At 40.1% G+C, this 24,775-nt stretch overlaps 1 protein-coding gene and 1 long non-coding RNA gene across 2 annotated transcripts in view; one reads left to right on the forward strand and one right to left on the reverse strand.

Annotated features, from left to right (window-relative positions):
* Positions 1-24,775, reverse strand: part of ANKS1B (ankyrin repeat and sterile alpha motif domain containing 1B) — a 1,325,415-nt gene that overhangs the window by 1,129,009 nt on the left and 171,631 nt on the right. The window contains 2 exon segments of the mRNA XM_043965259.1: positions 5,515-5,590; positions 22,822-23,118. Of these exon segments, the coding sequence (XP_043821194.1) occupies positions 5,515-5,590; positions 22,822-23,118 (373 nt within the window).
* Positions 8,612-23,090, forward strand: LOC122727634. The gene is made up of 3 exons (XR_006353165.1): positions 8,612-8,795; positions 18,457-18,591; positions 22,972-23,090. It is a non-coding gene; the product is annotated as an uncharacterized LOC122727634 (long non-coding RNA).

Raw genomic sequence — 24,775 nt, forward strand, 5'->3', positions numbered from 1 at the left:
TTCCCTCATTTTACAGTTGAGGAAACTGAGGTTCAGAAGTTAAGTAACTCGCTCAGAGTCACAGAGCTAATAAGAAGTCAGGACTTAAACTTAGGTCTCTATCCAATAGGCTACATTTCTTCCCAATTGGAGCCAGCATTAACTAGTACAAAATATTTTTTTCTTAAGAAGAATTTTAGAACCCTCTTTGATAATCTAGGTGGTATTAGTTTATTAAAAGGGGAAGAAAAATATTAATGCCTGAGAATTTTAATTCCTAAATCACATGAATTCCTAATTTTTTAAAAAAATCACATAGCATGATAATGGAAAGACAGGGTGATACAGGAGAAAGAAATCTATCTTTGGAGTGAGGGGACCAGGGTTTGAACCCCAGACCCTCAGCTTTGATTACTTGCATGACTTTAAGTTCTTTGACAAAAAAGACTGTCTCACTTCTACCCCTATACTGAGTATAGCCCCTGATAAACAGTAGGCCTTTAATAAGTGTTTGTTGTTGGCTGATTGGCTGATTGGGAAAGTCACCACACTTTTCCAGTCCTCAGTTTCTCCATCTGTAAAGTGAAGGGGTTGGATCAGATGGCCTAAGGAGGCCCCATCTCATTCTGCATTTGTGATCCCTGATAATCAATGTCAAAACAGGTCAAATGTGCCTATTGCTGTTCAGTTGTTTCATCCATGTCTGACTCTTCCTGACACCATTTAGGTTTTTCTGGCAAAGATACCGGAATAGTTTGTCATTTCCTTCTCAAGTTCATTTTACAAATGAGGAAACTGAGGCAAACGGGGTGAAGTGACTTGGCCAGGGTCACCAAGCTAGTAAGTGTCTGAGGCCAGATTTGAACTCCTGAAGATGAATCCTCCTTACTCCAGGCCCAGTGCTCTGTGCACTATGGTGCCCCCTAGCTGCCCCTACACATAGAAAATGCTTAATAAATGCGGACTTGACTTGTCCATGGTCAAATAGCCAACAGGTGACAGAGGAAGGACCTTAACCCAGGTCTTCTTGACTCAAAGCTGACCCTCTAGGCAATACCATTTGGTGCCTCTCAGTCTAGTGGTCCAGTTCTGTGATTTCCATGGAGTGAAGAACTCCTGGGAAGGAAACACCATTTGCCAACCTGAAGCATCACTTTCTTTGAAAGTTAAACACATAGAACGTTACCTGGGGCATTGAGATGTTAGAAACTTGTCTACAGACACAAGGTGTATGTCAGAGGGAAGACCACAGCTGCATCTCCAGCTACTTCCTCTCAGTCGTGTTATTAGCTCGTCACAATAAAAGAGACCAAAATCTGACATGCCAGTGGACTCCAACTGCATAGTTATTTGGCCAGGATTTAAAATTTTCCAACAGAAGCCACTGCTTGCTATGGTGTCCTTTCCTGTCATCTTTACTTATAAAGACAAAGTCAGCTTTAAAGATCTTTCAAATTATAACTTTGATTTTTAATCTCTTCTATAAATCTGGATTAAAAAGGAAAAGGGACAAGTGCAGGTGAGCATGTATGTGGAGGGCAAAGGAAGGTTCTGTTCCTTTGGGAAGAGAAGAATGTAGCCACTAAATACCCTCCGATACAATGGCTCAGCCAAAAGAGCACTGACTTTGGAGTCAGAGGATGTGGGTTCAAATTTCATCTTGATCATTTATTTGTTGTATGACTCAGAGCAATTTTGTTTTTATCTTTATCACAGATGATGCTTTTAACCTCTCTGGGGCTGTTTCCTCTATAAATGAGGGTTGGAGTAGATGACCTAAAAGGTCCCTGGCAGCTCTAAAGCTATTATTCTATGATCGGAGCTCTGTGACCTTGGCCAAACACTTAACTACCCTGGGTCTCAGGTTCTTCATCTGTAAAAGTGACTGGAGTAGACGGGTCTTCCTCTTCCAGATCCATGATCCAACAACCCTATTATACACTCAAAATTGCTAATAGCTCCACCGATCAAAAAAAGAAAGAAAGAAAAAAGATAAACCCAACAACATTAAATTTATCCCATAACCCAAAGGAACAATGAAAGTTCATGTGACATGGTAGACATAGAGCCTACCTCCGAGCTTAGGGAGAGCTGGGTTCAAATCCAACCTTTGCCACATCCCGGCTGTTTCACCTTGGGCAAGACATTTATCTTTCAATGCTCTAAACCATTCTCTCAGACTAACTGGAACATTAATAAACTTTATAAAAATGTTTGACCTCAGCTAGTTTCATTTCATTTTAATCAGTGCACAAATACAAGGACCAACCAGACAGCTTTCTCCATCCCTTCTGAGAAGTGTTCTAATTACCCTAAAAGGCTCCCTTCTCTGTCACCGGAGACCGTATATTATAGCTACTCAGTTAATGAAGCAATTGGCTCTTAAGCTCAAGAAAACCTAATCTCTGTGATTTTCCACAGTTCAAAACAGACTGTTCTATCATAATCCCATCAGCTTTTATAAATCACAGGGCTCAGTCCCTCCTTTTTGGCCTCAGAGGGGTCAAACAATGTACCTTCCTTAGCACAGAGAGAAAGGGAACCTTCCTTTGACCTCCTTATACACATTCACCCAAACAATCCTATTCTCCTTTTTATCCAGATTTACAGAAGAGATTAAGAATCAAAGTTATAATATGACAGATAGCTGAAGCAGGCTTTAATCTCTATGAATACTTCTTTTCCCTCTAATAAATTTGTTTCTCCTGGTCTTTTTTGTTGCCAGTCAAAAAATAACAAGTACTGACATGTATCTAATATAGATAGCAGACAGACAGATGACAGATGGAGGAGATAGATAGATAGATAGATAGATAGATAGATAGATAGATAGATAGATAGATAGATAGACAAACAGACAGACAGATAAGACAGATAGATGTATCTGTATGTATATAAAGCATAAAATGCAAAGTTATGTGATATATGTAAAACTATTGACATTTTATAATATACATAATCTATTGAATAATGACTGACATCAAGTAATTATAGTGTTCCAAGAGTCTTTGTGTAAATTTAAGCTTTAATACCTTAATAAAATAGCTTTAATCATTTTAATAATTTAATAGCTTTAATAAAAATTATATTAAAACTTGAAGGATGCCCTATATGTACTATATATATTAATATACATTTATTATTAAGATATTATTAAGATACTTACACATATATCTTAATAAATATATTTATATATGCATGTGTATACATACATGTATTATGTACATAGAGAGAGAACAAAGGAGTTTCAAAACTAGCCGAGTACCTTCCATACATTATCCTAATTGAGCTTCCCAACAACCCCAAGAGTTGGGTACTTTAGATGATATTTTCCCCATCTTACAGATGAGGAAACTGAGGCTGAGTGAGTCTAAAGGATTTTTCAAGTCACTCAGCAAGTAAGTTTCACAGGTGAGATTTGAACCCATGTCTTTCTAACTACCTTACTATAGTTCTTTGTTTATTCCAGATACATACCACTCAGTCTAATTCCTCTGACACAGATCAAGATAGAGCTGACTCTAAATCCTTCACCAGGTGCCAGGATGTGAGCAAGGTTATTTCTTTAAGCATTTATTATTTTGAAGGTACAGTTATATTTCCACAAACAACGTTGATTGGGGTAACAGAGTATGGTACAAACAGAAATGGATTTAGAGTCAAGGAAACTGGACTCAAATCCTAGCTCTGCCCTTTCCTTAGGAAAGTCTTGGAAACTGGCTGTGCCTCAGTGTCCCTACCTGTAAAGTGAGGTGGCTGGACTTGATGATTTCTGAGGTCTCTCCCAGTTCAGCATCCTTTGATGCTATGAACCCCCCCATGCTCTAGTAGTAGTAGTTATGAGGTGCGATGGCCCCCGGTTGATGTCTTTGTGGCCAATCTGGTGAAAAGCTTTTCTAAATCAAGATGGGATGGTCTTACAGAGCTGATGAGCTGGATATTCTGACACTAAACTCAGCACTCCTTCCACACAACCACTCCATGTGAAAGACAACACCAGACAGACAGATGAACAGATGAATGAATAATCATTGAAACTTTAGGATCAGATATGGAATCACCCAGCACCATATTAGGAAAGAATGTTACAGCATGTTGATAGGATAATTTCTACCAAAACAGGCCTCTGCTCAAGTAGATTAGGTTAGTTCTCTCCCTAAGAGGCCATGAAGTTGTCCCCAAGATCTGATGCTCCCGAAAGACTATGGTCAAACCCAGTTTGTCCTTGACTAGCTTCCTAGTGGCTCAGGTCATACTGAAGTAGAATCCCACTCACCTAAGGGCATAACAGCTTGGCCCACATTGAGTTGGAGCTCTTCAGAATTGGTACATCTTCCAACACTGGGGAGTTCATCTTACTCTGAACTGATGTGCCCAGGCACATTTCAGTATATGAGCAAGGAGGTTCCTATAATACCCAACTAAGTACAATATTCCCGTTGAGTATCTCTCTATGGCTAAGTAAACTTCCTTTTGTTAACTTTTGAATGAACTACGGGTATGTCATTATGTTCCAATACTATAATTAAACTACCAGGTGACCAGTCCAAGTCTTGCCTAGCCTACAACAACTGTAATGTATACTAGATTCGAACTCACAATCTAGGTTTGAATTCCCACTCTGTTACTTACTACCTGAGAGATCTGAAGATAGCCACTTCACCCTTTGAGCCTCAATTTCCACATCTATAAAATCAGGGAGTTGGAAAAGATTAGCTCTAAAGTCCCTTCCAACTCTAAATATATGACCCTGTGATTTTTTTTTTGGCAGGGGCAATGAGGGTTAAATGACTTGCCCAAAGTCACACAGCTAGTAAGTGTCAAGTGTCTGAGGCCAGATTTGAACTCAGGACCTCCTGAATCCAGGGCTGGTGCTTTCTCCACTTCCCCACCTAGCTGTCCTGACCCTATGATTTTATAACCTCCTTAGCTTCAGTTTCTTCTTCTGTCAAATTAAAAGGCTGGATTAAATGTTCTCTAAAGTATACTTCTAACTCAAAACCCCATCATCTTTTGACCAATGATTGGATTGAGAGGCTCATGGAATGCCATCTTCCACAGCTGTTCATAAGATAATGAACTTCAGGTTCTTAGCAAGTTTAGTTTTTTCTTCTCACCAAAAGAGCATGCCTTGCTGGGAGGGAGGGAGGGAAAAGAACTGCAAACAAGTGAATTTATAACACTGAAAAATTATGAGGTAGTTTCAAAGGTTTCTCATGCAATTCTTCACTTAACAACAGGAGTTGAACTATTCTGCTCCTTTAGGATAATGAACACATAATGTGGCTTATAAATATTCAGTTGTCATACCATGTGTTAGTGAACTACCATTGATAAGAGTCATGTTCTTATGACATTTATATTCAAAAGCTGGAGCTCAATTTTGCATGATATACCACACCTATAATACCATGGAAAAACATGGGGTGAGAGTAATATTTTGTAAAAGGAAACAACATGTGATTTTCCTTCTGACTCCTAAAATGAACACATTGCCTGGCATGGGATACTCCAAGGAGGGTAATGAGAACTTACCCGTTTCTAACAGAAGCCGGACAACATCCACCTTTCCAAATAAGGCTGCTTCATGGAGTGCACTCCCCTTTTCCGTCTACAAAACAAAAGAAAAGCAAAATATAAAGACACAGCTTTGAGACCTTGGAAAGTCTGTAAGATCAAAGTAAATGCAATTCGATTAAACAAGTTTAATTAAGTGCCACAGTGGGCGCTGAATCTACACAGGAAATGAAACAAGTCCTGCCCTCGATGGGGATTCCATCCTGAGAGCAGGGAGGGAAATTCAGCCACATTTCTGATCTTTCATGATGGGGGTCCATGTGGAATTTTGTTTGATTGGGTTGTACATCCTAAAGGGTTTTCAATTTGGATCTTTATACACAATGACAAACACTTGTAGAGAGTTTTAAAGTTTGTAAAGCATTTTGCATCTATTATCTCATTAGATCCATTGGGCAAATCGTTTTATTTCTCTGGGTCACCTTTTCCTCATCTGTTAAAGATTGACTTGCAGCTACCATGCATCTCTCTATTGCTTTCTGAGTGACGCTCATAATGATAATAACAATGGTAACAATAACGCCTTAAGGTTCGTGAAGCACTTTACTCACCTCATTGGATCCTGACAACAGTGCTGTAAATGTGAGGTAACAGCCACAGTTTATGGAAGAACAAATTAAGGCTGAAGGAGGTTAAAAGACTTTCTCAGAGTCACACAGCCAGGAAGGATCTCGGGAACCCAGGCTTAATCTTCACATGTTACTGCCACCTACCCAGAGAGCATCTATGGAATTAGAATTGTCTGAGACTCTTGCCCAGAGTCACATGCCTAGGCAAGGTTTGACGCTATGTCTTTCTGACTTGAAGTCCAGAACCTTACTATCCAATATTGCCTTACTCTAAATTTAGAGATTAAGTTAGAATTTAGAAATGTTATGTATAAATATTAATAAAATAAATTAGAAAGGGAGATATAAAGTTGGAAGGGACTTCAGAGGTCACTTAATCTGATCTCGGGGTTGCTAGGTGATGCAGTAGATGGAGTGCCAGGCCTGGAGTCAGGAAGAGCCAAGTTCAAATCTGGTCTCAGACACTTACTAGCTATGTGACCCTGGGCACCCTGATTACCTTAGTTTCCTCTTCCTCATCTATAAAATGAGCTGGAGAAGGAAATGGCAAATCATACCAGTATCTTTGTAAAAAAAAACAAAACAAACTCAAATGGGGTCATGAAGAGTCAGGCATGACTGAATGACAACAGTCCAAACTCATTTTTACAGATGAAGAAATTAAGGCCCAAATAGGTTGATTTTCCCAAAATCATACAGGTATCAAATACTAGAGCTGATATTCAAGCCCAAATCCTCTGACCCCACATTCATCAGATTCCAAATAAGAGAATCATTTATATGGTGAGTGACCTTGAATTCAAATCCTCCCTTGAGTAAAGGAAGATCATTTTTTGAACAGCAAAAAACAAAAACCACACTGCTGTCCAAATTAAAAATGTAAGCTTATATTTATATCCTTTACTGTATTCCAAGGTAAAAGTACTCCATGTAATGCATTTAAAATTGATTTTTTCATACAACAGAATATAAAGACATATAAACATTGAGGAACATTGAGGAAAAATGAAAAGGAAGATCCATGATGAAATATATTTTGATTCTATGAAAGCAAACTTATATACACACACACTCACATTCACAGCTATTAAGATTAATTTTTCCTTTCTGAAAAAATAAGAGGAAATTTATCACAAGATGGAGTGACCTGGAAATAGTTCTAAAGTCAAGAGAGATATTAAAGTTTATAAAATACTCTGTGGCAAGATTCTCAGAAGTTAATACCACATTTATATAAGGGTTAAAAGTGTAACACTGGGGGCAGCTAGGTGGCACAGTGGATAAAGCACTGGCTCTGAATTCAGGAGGACCTAAGTTCAAATCCAGCCTCATACACTTGACACTTACTAGCTGTGTGACCTTGGGCAAGTCACTTAACCCTCATTGCCCAACCAAAAAAAAGATTTTAAAAAATGAGAGGACTTATATAAATTCCCAGGTCCCTTCCAGCTCTAAGCCTATGATCCTATTATATCTGTACAATCTGCTGATTACTAGCTATGTAGCCCAGGGCAAATCACTTAATTTTTAGGGGCCTCAGTTTCCTCATCTTTAAAATAAAGTTGGCCTAGATGATCTATAACATCCTTTGTGACCTTAGTCAAGTCACTTAACCTACCTGGACTTCAGTTCCCTGATTTACAAAATGTGGTAAGACTAAAGGACCTTAAAGGTCTTGTCTTATCTAGCCCTTGACCAGTGATTCTTCCTTCTCAAGTCTCTAGTTGGGACACATGCAGGATAGAGAACAATGGAAGATGTCATTTATATGACCATTTAAGGTTTACAAAACCCTTTATGTTCTTTACATTGTCCATATGCCTCTAATATTTTTTTAATTCCACCTCCTATTGGACACAAAAATTGAAATTATTTCATGACTACATACTTCCAGAAAAACAGAGACTCCTTTAAAGGCATTTTATCCTATTAATAATAACATGCTTATGCTTTCATAGGGAACTCTTAGTTTAAAAGTCTCTCTAGTTTCTACCTTCCATTTCTATTTAGTATTTTCTGCAAGTTTCTAGATCCTTCTGTTCTCACTGCCTCATTTCACTGTGCATATGACCACTGCCAAGGTAGTCATTTATCCTCATTTAAACTAGCAAAAACAAAACAAAAATCACCAACAGGGTGATGAATGTCAACTTAAATGGATATTTATGGGATATTTGCCCAAGTTTCTTTCTCCCAATCTATTCCCTCTCTCCATCCTTCTCATTGATTCCTTCTCTCTCCCTTCCTCCCTTCTCTTTATCTATTTTCCTGTTTTGTCCTCTCCCTATTTCCCTATCCCTCTCCCTTTTATCCCTTCCTTCTCTCTCTCTCTCTCTCTCTCTCTCTCTCTCTCTCTCTCTCTCTCTCTCTCTCTCTCTCTCACACACACACACACACACACACACACACTCATTCCAGCTGTTTTCTATTACTCTCCTCCCCAACCTTCCCAACACAAACCTCTCCTTTTTTTTTCTGTTCTGACACAACAACCCTATTGCCAGCAGAGGCCTCTCTAAGCAAAAGGCAGAAACAGCCTGAGCCTTGCGGGAACTCCTGCTCTGCTGTAATTGGCCCTCTTCAGGGATGTGAGGGATTGCTGCAGGAAAGCAGGACTCAGAAGACAACTCACTTCCAATTAACCTTGCTCCTGGTCCTGCGGAACTGAAGGTGAGTCACTTTTCTTGAGTAAGTGGGGATGAGAAACTCCAAGGTTAATGAAGGTCATTCCAGGAGGATCATAGATGCTCTGATCATTGTCTCTCCCATCCTCACAGCTTTTTTCCCAGGGCCAGACTCAAAATATCAAGGCAGGAGAGGAGTACCCAGAGAGATAGGGTGGCTAAATAGATAGGGAGCCAAGCTAGACGTGGCTTTAAGAAGACGTGTTCAAATACCCCACTAGCTGTGGGACTCTGGGTAAGTCACTCAATTTCTGTGAGTCTACTTTCTTTACTTATAAAATGGGGATAATAATACCACTTACCTTAGGGTTGCTAGGAAGAAGAAATGCAATAATACTTTGTTAAATGTTTTGTAAACTTTAAAATGCCTAAAATGTTGGTTGTTACTGTCGTAGTACTAATCATTATTCTGTGAGTCAGTGTGGCCGAGTGGACGGAAAGCTGGCCTCCCAGCCACAATGACCTTGGTTCAAGTTTCTCCTCTGACACAAACTGGCTGCATGATCCTGGGCATGTCCCATCTTTTCAGGGTCCCAGGTAACTCTAAGATCATAGCCAGCACAGATGAAGTACAGACAGGCACTGGAAGAAGAAGCAACTTAGGGGAACTTTCCAGAGCAGTGAAATTACAGGCCAGATTCTGTGTGTGTGTGTGTGTGTGTGTGTGTGTGTGTGTGTGTGTGTGTGTATAAAATCTTAACACTTCAATAAAACTTTTGAGACACCCAATACATGTATATAAAGGTGCATATACATGTATACACATGTATATATTTGTATGTTACTGTCATATAATTATACATAGACACATAAGATAGAATATCATATATGTGGATACGCATGTGTGATTGAATGTTCATATATTCAATATATACATATCTTATATATGCTTATAATGTTAAGTATAGAGAGATATGTGTGTATAAAGGTAAAATATAAGTATAACCTAAATCAATGATGTTAATGGTTCTAATTACAAAATACTCCAACATTTTAACCATTAATATTGCCATTAGCTACAGAATCTGTATTCTACAAATATTTTACTTTTAACTATCTACATATATTCTCTATATAATTTACCTAATACGTAGGTAAATATGTAAGGCATGTCTATGTATATAAGTACAATATATTGATACCATAAACATTATAACTATTAATATAGTATATATTACAGTATTAGGGGCCAGCTAGGTAGTACAGTAGATAGAATGTAAGACCTGGAGTCAAGAAGACTCGTCTTTCAGAGTTCAAATCTGGCCTCGGACACTTACTAGCTGTGTGACCTTGTGGAAGTCACTTAGCCCTGTTTGTCTCAGTTTTCCCATCTGTAAAATGAGCTAGACAAGGAAATGGCAAATCCCTCCACTATCTTTGCCAAGAAAACCCAAAATAGGGTCATGAAGAGTCAGACATGACTAAAAAATGACTGAACAACAACAAATAAAACCAATATTATAAAGAACCATGAATTGAGAATGATTCTTAGAATCAAGACAGCCTAGATGTGAGTCCTGCTCTCCTACTTCTCTTCTCCTCCACCCCCCCCCCAATACTAGCTATGTGACTGCATAAATCTTGAACTTTTCATGAAACCTATAGGTTTCAAAGAGTGGCTGATGCACCTTGAAAAAGGGAGTTTACACACCGGGTTATCACCCACATCAATGAAATCACAGGCCTAGAACCCTCTCTTCCCAACATTATAATGCTCTTTTAAAAATCACAGATTCTTAGCATCAGAAGGAGTTTTCAGGAGACTTTGTCCAGCACTCTCCCTTTGACATGTTTAAAAAGCATTTTTTAAAAGAGCTGTGATATTCAAGAGACCAAGGGGTCATCTTGTTTTAAATTTTTTCCACCCTGGTCATCAGAAAAAAAATAGAAACTTGTTGCTTAAGAAGGGGGTTTTCCCCAACCCTGGATATAACACGGACTGAGCAGTCATCGGAAGGAGGGCGGCCAAGAGTTACACTGGACATGAAAGCTACGTGAGAGGTCACAGGGAAAGACTGGCAAGAAGAGGAAGGGGAAGAGAGATGTGAGGGCGGCCACAAGCCAGGTGTGTCACAAGCCAGGCTAGGAACAGCAACCTTATGGAAGTGCTCTGCTCCAAGGTGACCAAGTCCTAAGCAGGACAGTTTTGAGGACAAGGGATTTCAGACTCAAGGTGGCCTATTTCCTGCTTGGCCTCAGAATTAGAACATCGGAGAGTACAAGAACAGATGGAAACTCCAAACACTCTCTCCTCTAACCCCCTCCTTCCCCAGATCAGGGCAGCTGGATGAAAAAGAAGCTCATGCCCTGCCTGAATAAACATCTTCTCTTTTCAGGAGCAATTACCCTTTGAGAACTTAGATTTAGACAGGTAATTCAAGAAGAGCCAGGTGCTATAGTGTTAAGAGAGACGGGCCTGATGTCAGAATGACCTAAGTTCAAATCCAGTCTCAGACCCTTACTAGCTATGTGGCCCTCAGGAAGTCATTTAACCTCTCAGTCTCAGTTTCCTCATCCATAAAATGGGGATAATAATATCACTCCCAAGACTGCTGTGAGAAGCAAACAAGATAAAATTTGTAAAGCGCTTAGCCCAGTGGCCAGCACATACTAAGCACTAGAGAGATGCTCGCGATCAGCAGCAGCTGGGGGCCAGCTAGGTATGATAACTCACCAGATGTTCCACAGAGAGGACCCACTTGATCATATGAGAGACACATATGGTTGGGACCTTAGAGTCCATCAAGACTAACCCCCTTATTTTTAGGGATGAGGGAGTGGAAGCCTAGAGGAGTGAGGAAGTTTGCCCGGCTCGTGAGTGATCACTACTCACTGTGAATCTGGTCCTTATGACTCCAAGCCTATCTACTATCTACTATGCCATAGGGTCTCTAAATGAGCTGTGGGTCACTTTATATATTTTTCAATTCAATAGATGCACTATAGATTAGGAGGAATAAAGGGACGCAGAGTAAAGGATGAGAAGGCATGTAGGGTAAATTATGACCAGGAATCACTTCAAGGGTCACCTAGTCCAGCCTGAGCAAGAGTCTGTGCTAAAAGACCCACAATGAGAAATAACCCATTGCCCCCCCAAACCCATCCAAGCAGTTGAAGGGTGAGAATTCCCCTCACAAGCAGGAGGAGGGGGCCACCCATCTCTTTGCCTGTTCCCTCTTCCCCAGGGTTGTCCGACTGTTCATAGGGCTTGGATGAGAAAGGAGCCAAGAGTCATTCCTTTCCAGGAGACAGATGACCAATAGGCTTCTGCTTCATGAGGTGCTCCAGGCCTGACCACCTGATTTGCTCGTAGACCTTACAGTCCTCTCAAACACAGTCATCTGAGCTACTTATGTAACTCAAGGATCTTGGGACCTTGGACCAACTATGTCATTAGGACTTCTGAGCCTTTCCATCTACCCTGGGTCTGACTTGATTTTTATGTCTTTTATTTTGAGCATTTGTGTGTTTGAGTATGAGCTCTTTGAGAACAGGGACTGGCTTGCTTTCTCTATTTGTATTGCTAACAATTAGCCAAATATTTAGCTTGCATCCATCCATTTTTTTCCTTCATTCATTCCTTATATATAATTGACTTTGGGACTATTCTAATTGTTAGGCATTATTTTCTTGTAGTTTAATAATTTCAGTCTTGTCTGACTCTTCATGACCTCATTTGGGGTTTTTTTGGCAGAGATACTAAAATGGTTTGCCATTTCCTTCTCTGGTTCATTTTATAATTGAGGAAACTGAGGCAAACAGGTTTAAGTGACTTGCCCAGGGTCACACAGCTAGTAAGCATCTGAGGACACATGTGAACTGAGATCTTCCTGACTCTAGGCTCACTGCCCTATCCAATGCACCACCCAACTGTCTAATATTTTCTTATATCAAACATTTAAAAGATGTTTGAAATAGTGGATAGGGCACCAGACTTGGACTCAGGTAGACCCAGGGTTCAAGTCCTACCCCAAATACTCCCTGCATGACCCTGGGCAAGTCTCCATGGGTCTCATATTTCTCATCTGCAAAATGAAGAGGGAGTAGGTCGGATTCAATGGCTTATAAGTTCTTTCCTCTCTGGTCCTTTAAATCTAAATTGATTCTATTCCACTTCTACCTAATGCTACTAGTTCTTTCCTCTGGGGACAAAGAGCATCAGCCTAATTCCATCTTCCACAAGAAAGCCCTTCACAAATCTGAAGATAGTTCTCCTGCCCCTCTCTCTACTCCAGGCTGCACATTTCTAACCCCTCACCTGGTGCTCGTGTGGCATGATACTCATGCCCTCAGTCATCCTGGGTACCCTCCTCTAGATGCTGTCAGCTTGTCTATGCCCATATCCAAGTGTGGATCTATACTCCAGCTACGCTCTGTCCAGGGCTATCATCTCCCTAGTGCTGGATCCATGCCATCCAAAGAAGCACAAGATTATGTAACGGTCTTTTTGGTCCATGCATCACACAGACTCATATGGAGTTTATGACCCAGTAAAAGCTCCAGGTCTTTCTTTTTTCAGATGATCCGCTACCTAACTATCCCTTTCCATCTTGGACGTGTGACTTTTGGTGTCTGATAAGACAGTGCACTTATTTTTCATCAATTTCATCTTAACAGACTTAGTCCTATGATCTAGCCAGTTGAGTTTTGGTTTTGGTTTGGTGTTGGGGGGGGGGGTTTGGATGCTGTCATCTGAAGTGTTCTAGCTTTCTCCCTCAACTCTGTGTCACCTGCAAATATGATAGGTCAGTTGTGCTTTTATACAAACCAGTGACGAAAATTTTTATCCATGCAGGGTCAAGGCGAGATCGCTGGGGCACTCCACTTAAGACTTTCTTCTGACTTAATATCATCCACAAAGTCCACCCTCTCCACCAGTTACAAATCTAAATGTCATAGTGCTTAGCTCTTATCTTTGTCTTTTCCACCAGACTGTTGGGGTGCTTTGTCAAATGCTTTGCTAAATTCTAGCCAAACTCTTATTTTTTAAGCATCCTTCTTCTCTACTAGTCTAGCAAGAAAGTCAAATAAGGTTAGTGAGGCATGATGTGTTCTGGAAGTAATACTGACTCTTTCTGATCACTGCTTCCCTTTTCAAATGTTCACTAATCATCCATTCCACGATATATTCTGCCAGGAATCAAAGACAAGACTGAATCCATAGACAAAGGATAGATTATTAGAAAATCATCAATATTTCAAAGTATCGTGAATGGAAGGACTATGTTATCAAAAGCATTTCCCACATTTCTCAATAAGCTTATATTTATTTTTCCTATTGGCATGAATTCTCTTACTAAACTCCTCAACCTTAGATATTTACTAGCTTTGTGACCCTAGGCAAGTCACTTAACCCTGTTTGCCTCAGTTTCCTCATCTATAAAATGAGCTGGAGAAGGAAATGGCAAACCACTCCAGGATCTTTGCTAAGAAAATACCAAATGGGGTTGAGTTGGACATGACTGAAAACCGACTGAATAATAACAACAAAGTTAGCTATTATTACATAGCATCAATCAATCGACAAGCATTTATTAGGTAACATAGTCTGTGAAGGGCTTTTCCTACCAAAAAGAAGAATTTACATATGATCTTAGGGGTAAGAGCAGAACTGATATCTGTGTAAGGGAGAGGTGTGGTCAAACCTGTGCTGTAGGAAGATCACACCGGGCACTGAGCAGAAGATGGACTGGGGAAAGAATCACTCTGAGGCAGGGAAACCAAGTGGGATGCCAGAGCAGTGATTTAGACAAGAGATGATGTGACAGCACTGACAGTATGAGTGGAGAAAAGGGCAAAGGTGTGACAAAGGCTGTGGATGAAGAAATGAGAGAATCTAGCAACAAATGACAACAGATGCTAAATAAACGTTGTTGGTGGTGCTGAATTTGGGAGATTGGACTCTGACAAATCCTGCCATAGCCTATTCCTTTGCTCCTCCAGACCTTGCTCTCTTGGTTTTCATGGATACCCCCTCTTTCCTTGGCTTCTCCATATTGGCCCAGGTCACCAGAACCCTTCTAGATTCCATCGCTATCCTTAACAATTTAAACAACATGGTGAGCCATGAACCATACCTAGCACAATGTTTTGCATGTGTCTTCCATATGGTGGACACTTAATAAAGGCTTACTGAATTGAATCAAATAGCTATTCAATACGTAGACTTTTTCATTTTTATTTTTTAAAATAATTACTTTCATTTTTTGAAGATTCTGGATATATACACACATACATATACACACATATCTACACACTAACATATACATATATACACATATATACATATAAACTTATGTTTAAACTAATGTAGATATAGAGAGATAAATAGACATACAAGGAAATATATGTATATATATGGGTATGTGTGTATATACACATGGGTATATATACATAAATACATGGGTACACATGTATACATACATGCCCATATATACATATTTTATATTCTACACTCACATTTTATATATATATACACACACACATACATACCTATATATGTGTATATATACACATATACTTTTTTTTTTGGTGAGGCAATTGGGGTTAAGTAACTTGCCCAGGGTCACACAGCTAGTAAGTGTCAAGTGTCTGAGACCAGATTTGAACTCAGGTCCTCCTGAATCCAGGGCCAGTGCTCTATCCACTGTGTCACCTAGCTGCCCCCACATATACATTTTTGTAAAAGATTGACCCAGCAGTTAGAAAAGTGCCTGGCATATAGTAGACACTTAATAAATATCAACTGTTTGATCCTTGTTCCATATTAAGGCACCATATTTTTTTGGTGAAAACTAGCTCAAATTTTAGGCATGAAGTCTCTGAAGATAACAAGCAATGTCGAGTGTTGACCTTGCCAATCCAACCCTGAGTTAAATATGTGTAGATATATCACAGTCGGATCCTTTGATCATGAATGACACACACAACTTTTTCTTAATACTTTAGAATGTAATATTTACCATAGAAATTCCAGCTCCTTTGTTAATTAAAATGGATCCATTTTGTGCACACTCTTACAGACCAACTATCAAGCCTGGTTATCAGGTCACTTGAGATCACAAGTTTAGAGCTAGAGAGGAACCTTAGATGTCTTCTAGACTATTGGAAGAGTGAAGTTAACTGTGAGCCAGAGAAATTAAGTAACTTCTCAAGCCCACCCAAGTTGTAACTGGCAGAGCTGAGATCTGAACCCATACCCTCTGGCTCCAAACTATTGTTCCTACAGGACCACATAGCCTAGTTGTTGCTGTTCAGTTGTTTTTCAGTCACGTCTGATTCTCCATGACCCCATTTGGGGTTTTCTTGGCAGAGATATGTGAGTGATTTGCCATTTCATTCTCCAGCTCATTTAACCAATGAAGAAACTGAGGCAAACAGGGGGAAGTGACATGTCCAGGGTCACACACCTAAAAAGTGTCTGAGGCTGGATTTAAATTCAGTCTTCCTGACTCCAGGCTCAATGCTTTATCCACTGTGCTACCCACCTACATAGCCTACTAACACTCGTTAGAGGGTCTTGAATAGGTTTAAGAACTGGATACAATATACAATTGACCAAATCAGGTACCAAAAGATGAAGATTATTAATCCAAATATTTGTTATGATTTTAAAGTACTCTTAGAAAATGGAAGCAGTGAATACAAACAGCAGGTTATAAATATTTACAATTCCAGAGGAGACCAAAGAGGCTCAAAAACTATCTACACTTCAAAGAGATCTAGTTGAAAAACGGGGTTTAGTTAAAATCCAAGCCTGTGCACCACGTAATTTACCACGTGGAATTGTTTTTATGTTATGTTTGGGGTTTTTTTCCCCCTTAATCAGTGACTCAGCTAATTAAGGAGTCCTAAACATGCTAAAGCATCCTGGCGTAGTTCAAAATAACAAACAGGCTGATGCTCTTCTTCTTACTCAGTTGAATGAACTGCTAGGAAACCTTCACTTGGCATTAAACTCTTAAAACTAGGGCAGACATTTACATTTCCTCAGTGAACTTCCTTGGGAATCATATGACAGTTCATTTAGATAATGCAGAAAAATTAATTGATTACCAAAGAATTAAAAGAACAAAAAAGAAGTCTTTTTTCTGGGAATGAAAAATTATTCAGCTAAGCCTGGCAGAGCTGGTGGCAGATTAATTAGTCTGCAGGATAATTTAGAGACATATTAACAACTCGGTTTGAAACTCCCCTGCGATTTACAAGATTAAATCCTAAACTGAGTTTCAGTGAGAATGCCTTAGGCGAAGTGAAGGCTGGCGCTGGCTCTCGCACTTGCTCGCTCTCTCTCTCTCTCTCTCTCTCTCTCTCTCTCTCTCTCTCTCTCTCTCTCTCTCTCTCTCTCTCTCTCCCCCCTCTCTCTCCCTCTCTCTCCCTCTCTGTCTGTCTGTCTGTCTCTCTCTGTCTCTCTCTCTTGCTCACTCTCACTCTCTCTCCTCTCCCTCTCCCTCTCTCTCCTCTCCCTCTCCTCCCTCTCCCTCTGTCTGTCTGTCTCTCTTTGTCTGTCTGTCTGTCTCCTCTCCCTCTCCCTCTCCCTCTCCTCTCCCTCTCCCTTCTCCCTTCTCTCTCTCTCTCTCTCTCTCTCTCTCTCTCTGTCTCTCTCTTTGTCTCTCTCTCTCTTTATCTGTCTGTCTGTCTGTCTCTCTCTCTCCCTCTCCTCTCCCCCTTCCTCTCCTGTCCTCCCACCACTCATTCCAGAAGAAATTCTGATTGGGGAACTGCTATAAGAGACCTTTCCCATTGATTTACCAGAGCACAAGATATGTTTGCAGGCTTCTGAGTCAGAAGAGCCTCCCAAGTGCACAGGCTGCCCCATCCCCCCGGCCTGGGAGACTGTGCCTCCTCATCTATGAGTCTTCTTGGACTCTCTAGGCTTCCTTCAAGACTCAGCAGAAGTGGGGGCAGCTAGATGGTGTGATGGATAAAGCACTGGCCCTGGATTCAGGAGTTCCTGAGTTCAAATCTGGACTCAGACACTTGACACTTACTAGCTGTGTGACTCTGGGCAAGTCACTTAACCCTCAACACCCTGCCCCCCTGCCAAAAAAAAAGACTCGGCTGAAGCGCCACAATCTGCAGGAAGCTTGCCCTGGTCTCCCCAGTTGGTAGCGCCGTCTCCTCTGACATGGCCCTTTGTCCTCCTTTCCTTATATCCTCATATTTGCATGAATGTTATGATCCTGCCTCAAATGTAAGCTTCTTGAGAATAAGGACCACTGTGCTGCTGTTGTTTCTCTACATTGCCAGTGCTTAGCACGCAGTAAGCAGTTAGTAACTGTTCATTGATTGGTTGTTTACTACCGATGTGAATTTGGGCCAGTCATGCCATCTTCCTTGACTCAGTTTCCTCATTTGTAAAATAAGGGGATTTGGAGGGGCTATCTCCTGAGGTTCCTCACACTCTAGCTCTATGTTCCTGTGATCTCATGGGTAGAAATGTTATGGCTACCTGATTCCCAAAATATCCTGTTGAATTTATTCTGGTGTGCCAAGAAGGGAAGTGGCTTGCATGACTATATTGGAGGGGGGGGTGGGGGGTGAGGAGGAGACATTTATTTTCCCATATTCCCATTCAAACATTTGGCTTCCAGACAAACTGATGTACTTAGTGCTCCCTGAATTCTATACCCCATTTCCCACCTCAGGATCTCTGGATGGGCAGATCCATAAGCCTGGCCTTCGTCTCTTCCTCTACACTGATTCTCAGAAGCCTACGCTTGCTTCGAGGCCCAGTTAATGCACCACCTCCTACAGGAAGCCTCTTCTGATCCAGCTAATTGGTAACTGCTCTCTTTAGCTTCAAATCACTTCGCATTTATTCCTTATTTATTTGTTGGTATCAATCCCTCAGAAGAATGCTTGCTCCTTGAAGATAGGGACCCCTTTTATATGTCTTTATTCAGGGTCTGGTATTCGGTAAATACTTAATAAAAGCTTGTTGAATCCAGTTGAATACAGTAAAGTAAGGCTAGAGAACAAAGGAATGAATGACCATTTATTAAGCACATATTATGTGCTAAGCAGGGGCTAAGAGCTGCAGGTACAAATACAAAAGCATAGACAGTCCCTGACCCCAAGAAATTTATATTACAATGGCAGGAGGGTACCAGTGGAGAGGGAGAGGTACTTTGGTCTGAAAAGATACAGGGATGCTAAGAGAGGCCATAGGAGAATAGATCCATTTAACACTTTATATACTTGACAAACAGCAATATCAATTTGAGCAGCAAGGTGGTGCAGCGGATAGAGTGCTGGGCCTGGAGTCAGGAAGACTCATCTTCATGAGTTCCAGTCCAGTCTCAGACACTTACTAGCTCTGTGACACTGGGCAAGTCATTTAACCCTCCTGACCTCAGTTTCCTCACCTGTAAAATGAGCCGCAGAAGGAAATGGCAAACCACTTCAACATCTTGGCCAAGAAAACCCCAAAATGGCATCAAAGAGTCAGATATGAGTGAAAAAACTGAACAATAAACATGTTTAGCAGTTTTGGCCCCTCTCTCCCCTCCCCTCATCAAAAAAACAAAACAAAACAAAACAAAACCCTTCATCAGTCACTTTCACTGGATAAAAAAAATTCCAGGCAAGAAACCCAGATTGTGATTACTTAGAAACATACGGACAGTTCTACTTGAAGCAATTTCCACAACCTATATAGCTTGGGGCGGGGAAGAGGAGCTTTTTTGTTCAAGTGGATTGGGCTGGTAATTTTTTGTGCTCAGAAATAGCAAGAACTCAAAACAGACCAGCAACAGAAACTTAGCATTACAAATAGAATATTTTGAGTATGGAACCCCTATGTTAAGGCAGGGAAACTTACTTTACAATTGAGGGGAGGATCACGTATCAGAAATCAAGGGTAGCTAACAGCATATATTTAGGAAGCCCTGAAGTTCAGGTCAGAAAGCAGAACTTTCCATTGGTGGGTCTTTGCTTTTCTGACTACATAACAGACGTCATTATGGGACAGGCCATCCTCACTAATTCAAGTGAGCTCCACTTATACCTTGGGGGCCTATAGGACCTATTTCAACATACAGGAAGGTTTGGGAAAGTTTCTGTTTCAGGCTAACCAAGATATTTTCAAATGGAAAGGGTCCTGGTTCTAGAGTCAAAGGCCCTGAGTTTGAATCTCATCTCTGAAGCTAAGTAATTGTAGGCAAATCACAGGGCCCTCCTTGCCTCATTTTCCTCAATTCTTATCAAATCTCTTCTCCTTTTGCCAAGGCAAATATGTGATTCCTATTATATCATGACTTATTTATTCCTAGAATAAATGGTGTATGTTAATGAGGTGAAATGGAGAATTCAATACTGGACTCAAAATCAAGAAGACTTAAGTTGGAATTTTGCCTTATACAGGTGCTAGTTGTATGATCCTAGACAAGTCACTTAAGTTCTTGAGGCCTTAGTTTCCTCAGGAATAAAATTTGGATAATAATAGCACCACGCATCCTCACAGAGAGAATCTAATAAGATAATATTTAAAGTGCTTATAAACTTTAAAAAAATCTATCATCTATCTACCTATCATCTATCTATCTATCTATAGAGTTCTATAGATACATCACTCTATTAAGCCTACATCTTTTTAAGCTATGTAAAGCTTACATAATAACTTAGACTTTGGGGACACCCTACTTACATTTAGCTATTGCATAGAGCATTACTCTAGAGGGTTGTCTATGGTAGAAAAACATACTGTACTTATCTTAAAGTAATGAGGGATTGACTAGAGAAACCAAAAGGCTGATGCTAACAAAAAAATTCAGTAAAAAACTCAATTCAATGTACCTTTAGTATCTACTTTGTATATGACCTTATATTCAGAGCTAAAGAAAATGTAAATATGAACATATAGGCTCTGCCCTCAAGAAGCTTACCATTTTGTGAGGAAGCAGAAACACATGAAATAAAGATTAAGGTTTCCTAAGGTTATAATAACTATACATATACATATAATATATACGCACATATATTGTTATATATAATGCAACTCTGTCTATGTAAGTATATATAGATATATTATTCTATCTCTATATATAATAATATACATGGATATATACATATATGTATGGTTTGTGTAGCCATATATGTGTGTATACATACATATGTATTGGTATATATAGGTATAGAACTATATAGATAGATGATAGAGAGAGAGATTAGAAAAAGAGAGAGATGCTTCATTTTGTCCTCAATCCTGAAGAAAGGGACTCTGGTCTACTTTGGTGAAAAGAAGTTCTTAGTCCTTAGCCAAGGCAGCATGGGAAAGTGGATTTGACCACTAGATTTTATGTCAGAAAGGTTGAGTTCAAATTCCATCTCTTAAATTTACTACTGAGAGAGGATTTGAACTCAGGTCTTTGCTCTATATCCACCACAGGCAGACATTGTTTCATTTTTCTCTTTGTATTCCCAGTACTAGTACAGCACAAGCTTGTAATGAACTTTCAATGAGTGTCTCCTTTGCATTCCCAGAACTTAGGACAGTGCACGTACAGAAGCAGAATACTTTGGTTGGAACAAGTGATCTTCCTCAAGTGAGAAGACCCAAGTTTGAATCCTAGGATCAGAGGAGATATAGAAGACCTATGGATCACACTATAATAACAATTACTATCATAATAACAATGGCAGACTATTCAGCTCTTTCAGTTTTGCCAAGGGCTTAACATACATGGTCTCATTTGATCCTCACACACTGCTAACTACTACAACAAAAGTGATCCTCATTTTATAGGTGAGGAAACTGAGGTTTCAGTGACTTACCTAGGGCCATATAAGTAGACTACAGGTTAAAGGACAGGAATTAAACCCAGATCTTCCTGATTTGAGGTCCAAGCCCTTTTTCTAATACATACTGCTGCCTCCCCACAGAATCTAAAGCTGGAATCTTAAAGATAATCCCCTCATTTTTTACATATAAAAAAACAGAGAACAAGAGGGGAGAAGTGTTGTTTTTGTTGTTGCTCAGTCATTTTCAGTCATGTCCAAGTCTTCATGACCCCATTTGGGTTTTTCTTGACAAAGATACTGGAGCAGTTTGCCATTTCCTTCTCCAACTCATTTTACAGATGAGCAAACTAAGGCAGTGTTAAGCAACTTGCTCAGGTCACAAAGTCACTTAATCAAAAATCAAGGAATTCAAACGCAGGTCCTCTGATTCCCAATCCAAGGCTTTTTCCACATACCAAAAAAGGTGGCAACACAGAATGGAAGAAATCACTAGATTTCAAGTCAGAGGACTTGTTTTCAAATCCCATCTCAGCTCCTTACTTACCGTCTGTGTGACCTTGGGCAATGCACATAGCCTCTCTAAAGAGGTTAGAGGACTGCAAAGCCCCTTTGACTCTATAATCCTATTCCTTTGCCTGACAGACAATGTGGCATAAGAGACAGGCCCAAATTCAGAGTCAAAAAGATCTGCGTCTAAGTCTCGACACCTCAGACACTCGTCAACTGTCTGATTCTAGACAAGCCACTTAGCTTCTCACCTATGAAACAGGAACAAAAAATAATAGCAACTAATTCACAAAGTTGCTATAAGAATCAAATGAGCTCACATATATAAAGCAATCCACAAACCTTAAAATGTCTATTAATGTTTAAAATTAATTTTTAAATTAGAATCATCTATTGTTTAAAATGTTTGTTAAAATATTAGTTATTGGGGCAGCTAGATGGCACAGTGGATAGAGTACCAGCCCTGGATTCAGGAGTACCTGAATTCAAACCCGACCTCAGACACTTAACACTTACTAGCTGTGTGACCCTGGGCAAGTCACTTAACCCCAATTGCCCCGCAAAAAAAAAATGTTAGTTATTACTGTTCATTTCAATGTTTATATTGACAATATCCACATTGTCCATGTCAATATCATTTTCATAATATTGTTAATATTGTTTTAATAATATTGTCAATACTATTATCATTGCTAATATGAAGTTCAAATAAGGCAGTGACACTAGGCATCATAGTCAAGAAAGGAAGCTCAGCGCACCCTCACCTGACAGCTCACATCCATCCCTGCCTCCAGCAGCACCTGCACCACAGCCTTATGACCGTTGCGCGCAGCGAGGTGCAGGGGCGTGTGCTTGCGGGTGTTACAGCTCATGAGGTTGGGATGGGCACTGATGATCATCTTCACCACCCGCAGCCGACCGTAGAGGGCCGCCAGATCCAGGGGGGTTTCCAACTTGCTATTTCGGATAGTAGGATCTGTGAGCTCCTCCAAGAGGACAGCGACGACCTCCGAGTGTCCATACTGAGCAGCGCAGTGTAGCGCTGTCTCGTTTTCATTATTCTGGTTCAAAACGACAGCAAAGGCAAGTGGTGAGTTGAAAAATTCAATAAGTTATTAAAATTTGACATTGACTTGGCTAGTCTGACATGTAGAAGACATGGCCTTTTTTCCCCTTATACCCTACTCAAGTTCTCTATAGCCTAAAGAAAAGAGAGAGAGAGAGAGGAAGATCTAGTTTCCTGATTGACAACCAAGGACCAAAGATCATTGGTTCCAGTTTGAGAAATACTGTTTAAAGGCAGTTTTTTTTTCTAAAGTTACATGTAATAGCCAGAGGACTGAGGCTAGAATCCTGGTTCTTCCATTGACTACCTGTGTGACCCTGGACAACTCATTTTGTTTCTCTGAACTTGTTTCCTCACCTATAAAAGGAAGGGTCAGGGGCAGCTAGGTGGCACAGTGGATAAAGCACCAGCCCTGGATTCAGGAGTACCTGAGTTCAAATCCGGCCTCAGACATTTCACACTTACTAGCTGTGTGACCCTGGGCAAGTTACCTAACCCCCATTGCCTTACTTTAAAAAAAAAAAAAAAGGAAGGGCTATTCTCCCTTGATTTTGTTACAAATTTATAATTACCTTTCCTTTATTTCTCCTTTTCAGGGATATATATTCAATATTAGCATATACTCATTCCCAATTGCCAATGGGGTCTAGGAAATAAATCCCCAAAGGAAGTTTGGTGTAAGAGAAAGAGCACAATCAAAAGACTTGATTTCAATTCCTTGAGTATGTTTCTTAACCCTTCTGGGCCTCAGTTTCCTTACCTGTAAAATGAGGGAATTGGCCAGCCTATATCAACTTAAGAAGGCATTTAAACTCTCTAGGTTTCCATTTCCTTGCCTACAAAATGAGAGAATTAGACTAAAATGGACCTTGAGATTCCTTCCAACTTTAAATCTGAAGTCCTACAAAAAAAACCAGTTGCACTGGGTTGGACCTGCACCTGTATGGGCAACCAAATGTGGAAGGTTTCCATTTCACATTACTGGGAAAGAGCTGTGTGTTTGTGTTCCCCTTCCTATCATGGCAACCTACTGCCTTTGTAGAATATAAGCTTCTAAAAGGCAGTAACTGTTTCACTTCTGGCTTTGTGTCTAGCTCAGGACCCTGAACATAGGACATACTTGATGCTTATTGAGTTGAACAGAATCTAAATAGAATCAAATACATTTAAAATGTTTTCAAAATGGATAAGCTAGTTTCAGATTTACCTGTTGAATTAAGTTTTTTTAATCATACCTTGAATTTGATAAAATTATCTTAACCCATGAATTCAACAAGAATTTATTAAGAAACTATTATGTTGGAGGGGCAGCTAGATGGCACAGTGGATAGAGCACCGGCCCTGGAGTCAGGAGTACCTGAGTTCAAATCTGGCCTCAGACACTTAACACTTATTAGCTGTGTGACCCTGGGCAAGTCACTTAACCCCAACTGCCTCACTAAAAAAAAAAAAAGAAAAGAAAAGAAAAGAAAAGAAAAGAAAAGAAAAAGAAATTATGTTGGGGCAGCTAGGTGGCACAGTGGATAAAGCACCGGCCCTGGATTCAGGAGGATCTGAGTTCAAATACAACTTCAGAGACTTGACACTTACTAACTGTGTGACCCTGGGCAAGTCACTTAACCCTAATTGCCTCACCAAAAAAAAAGAAACTA

The sequence above is a fragment of the Dromiciops gliroides genome, chromosome 5 (genome assembly GCF_019393635.1).
Source record: "Dromiciops gliroides isolate mDroGli1 chromosome 5, mDroGli1.pri, whole genome shotgun sequence".
Lineage (NCBI taxonomy): Eukaryota > Metazoa > Chordata > Mammalia > Microbiotheria > Microbiotheriidae > Dromiciops > Dromiciops gliroides.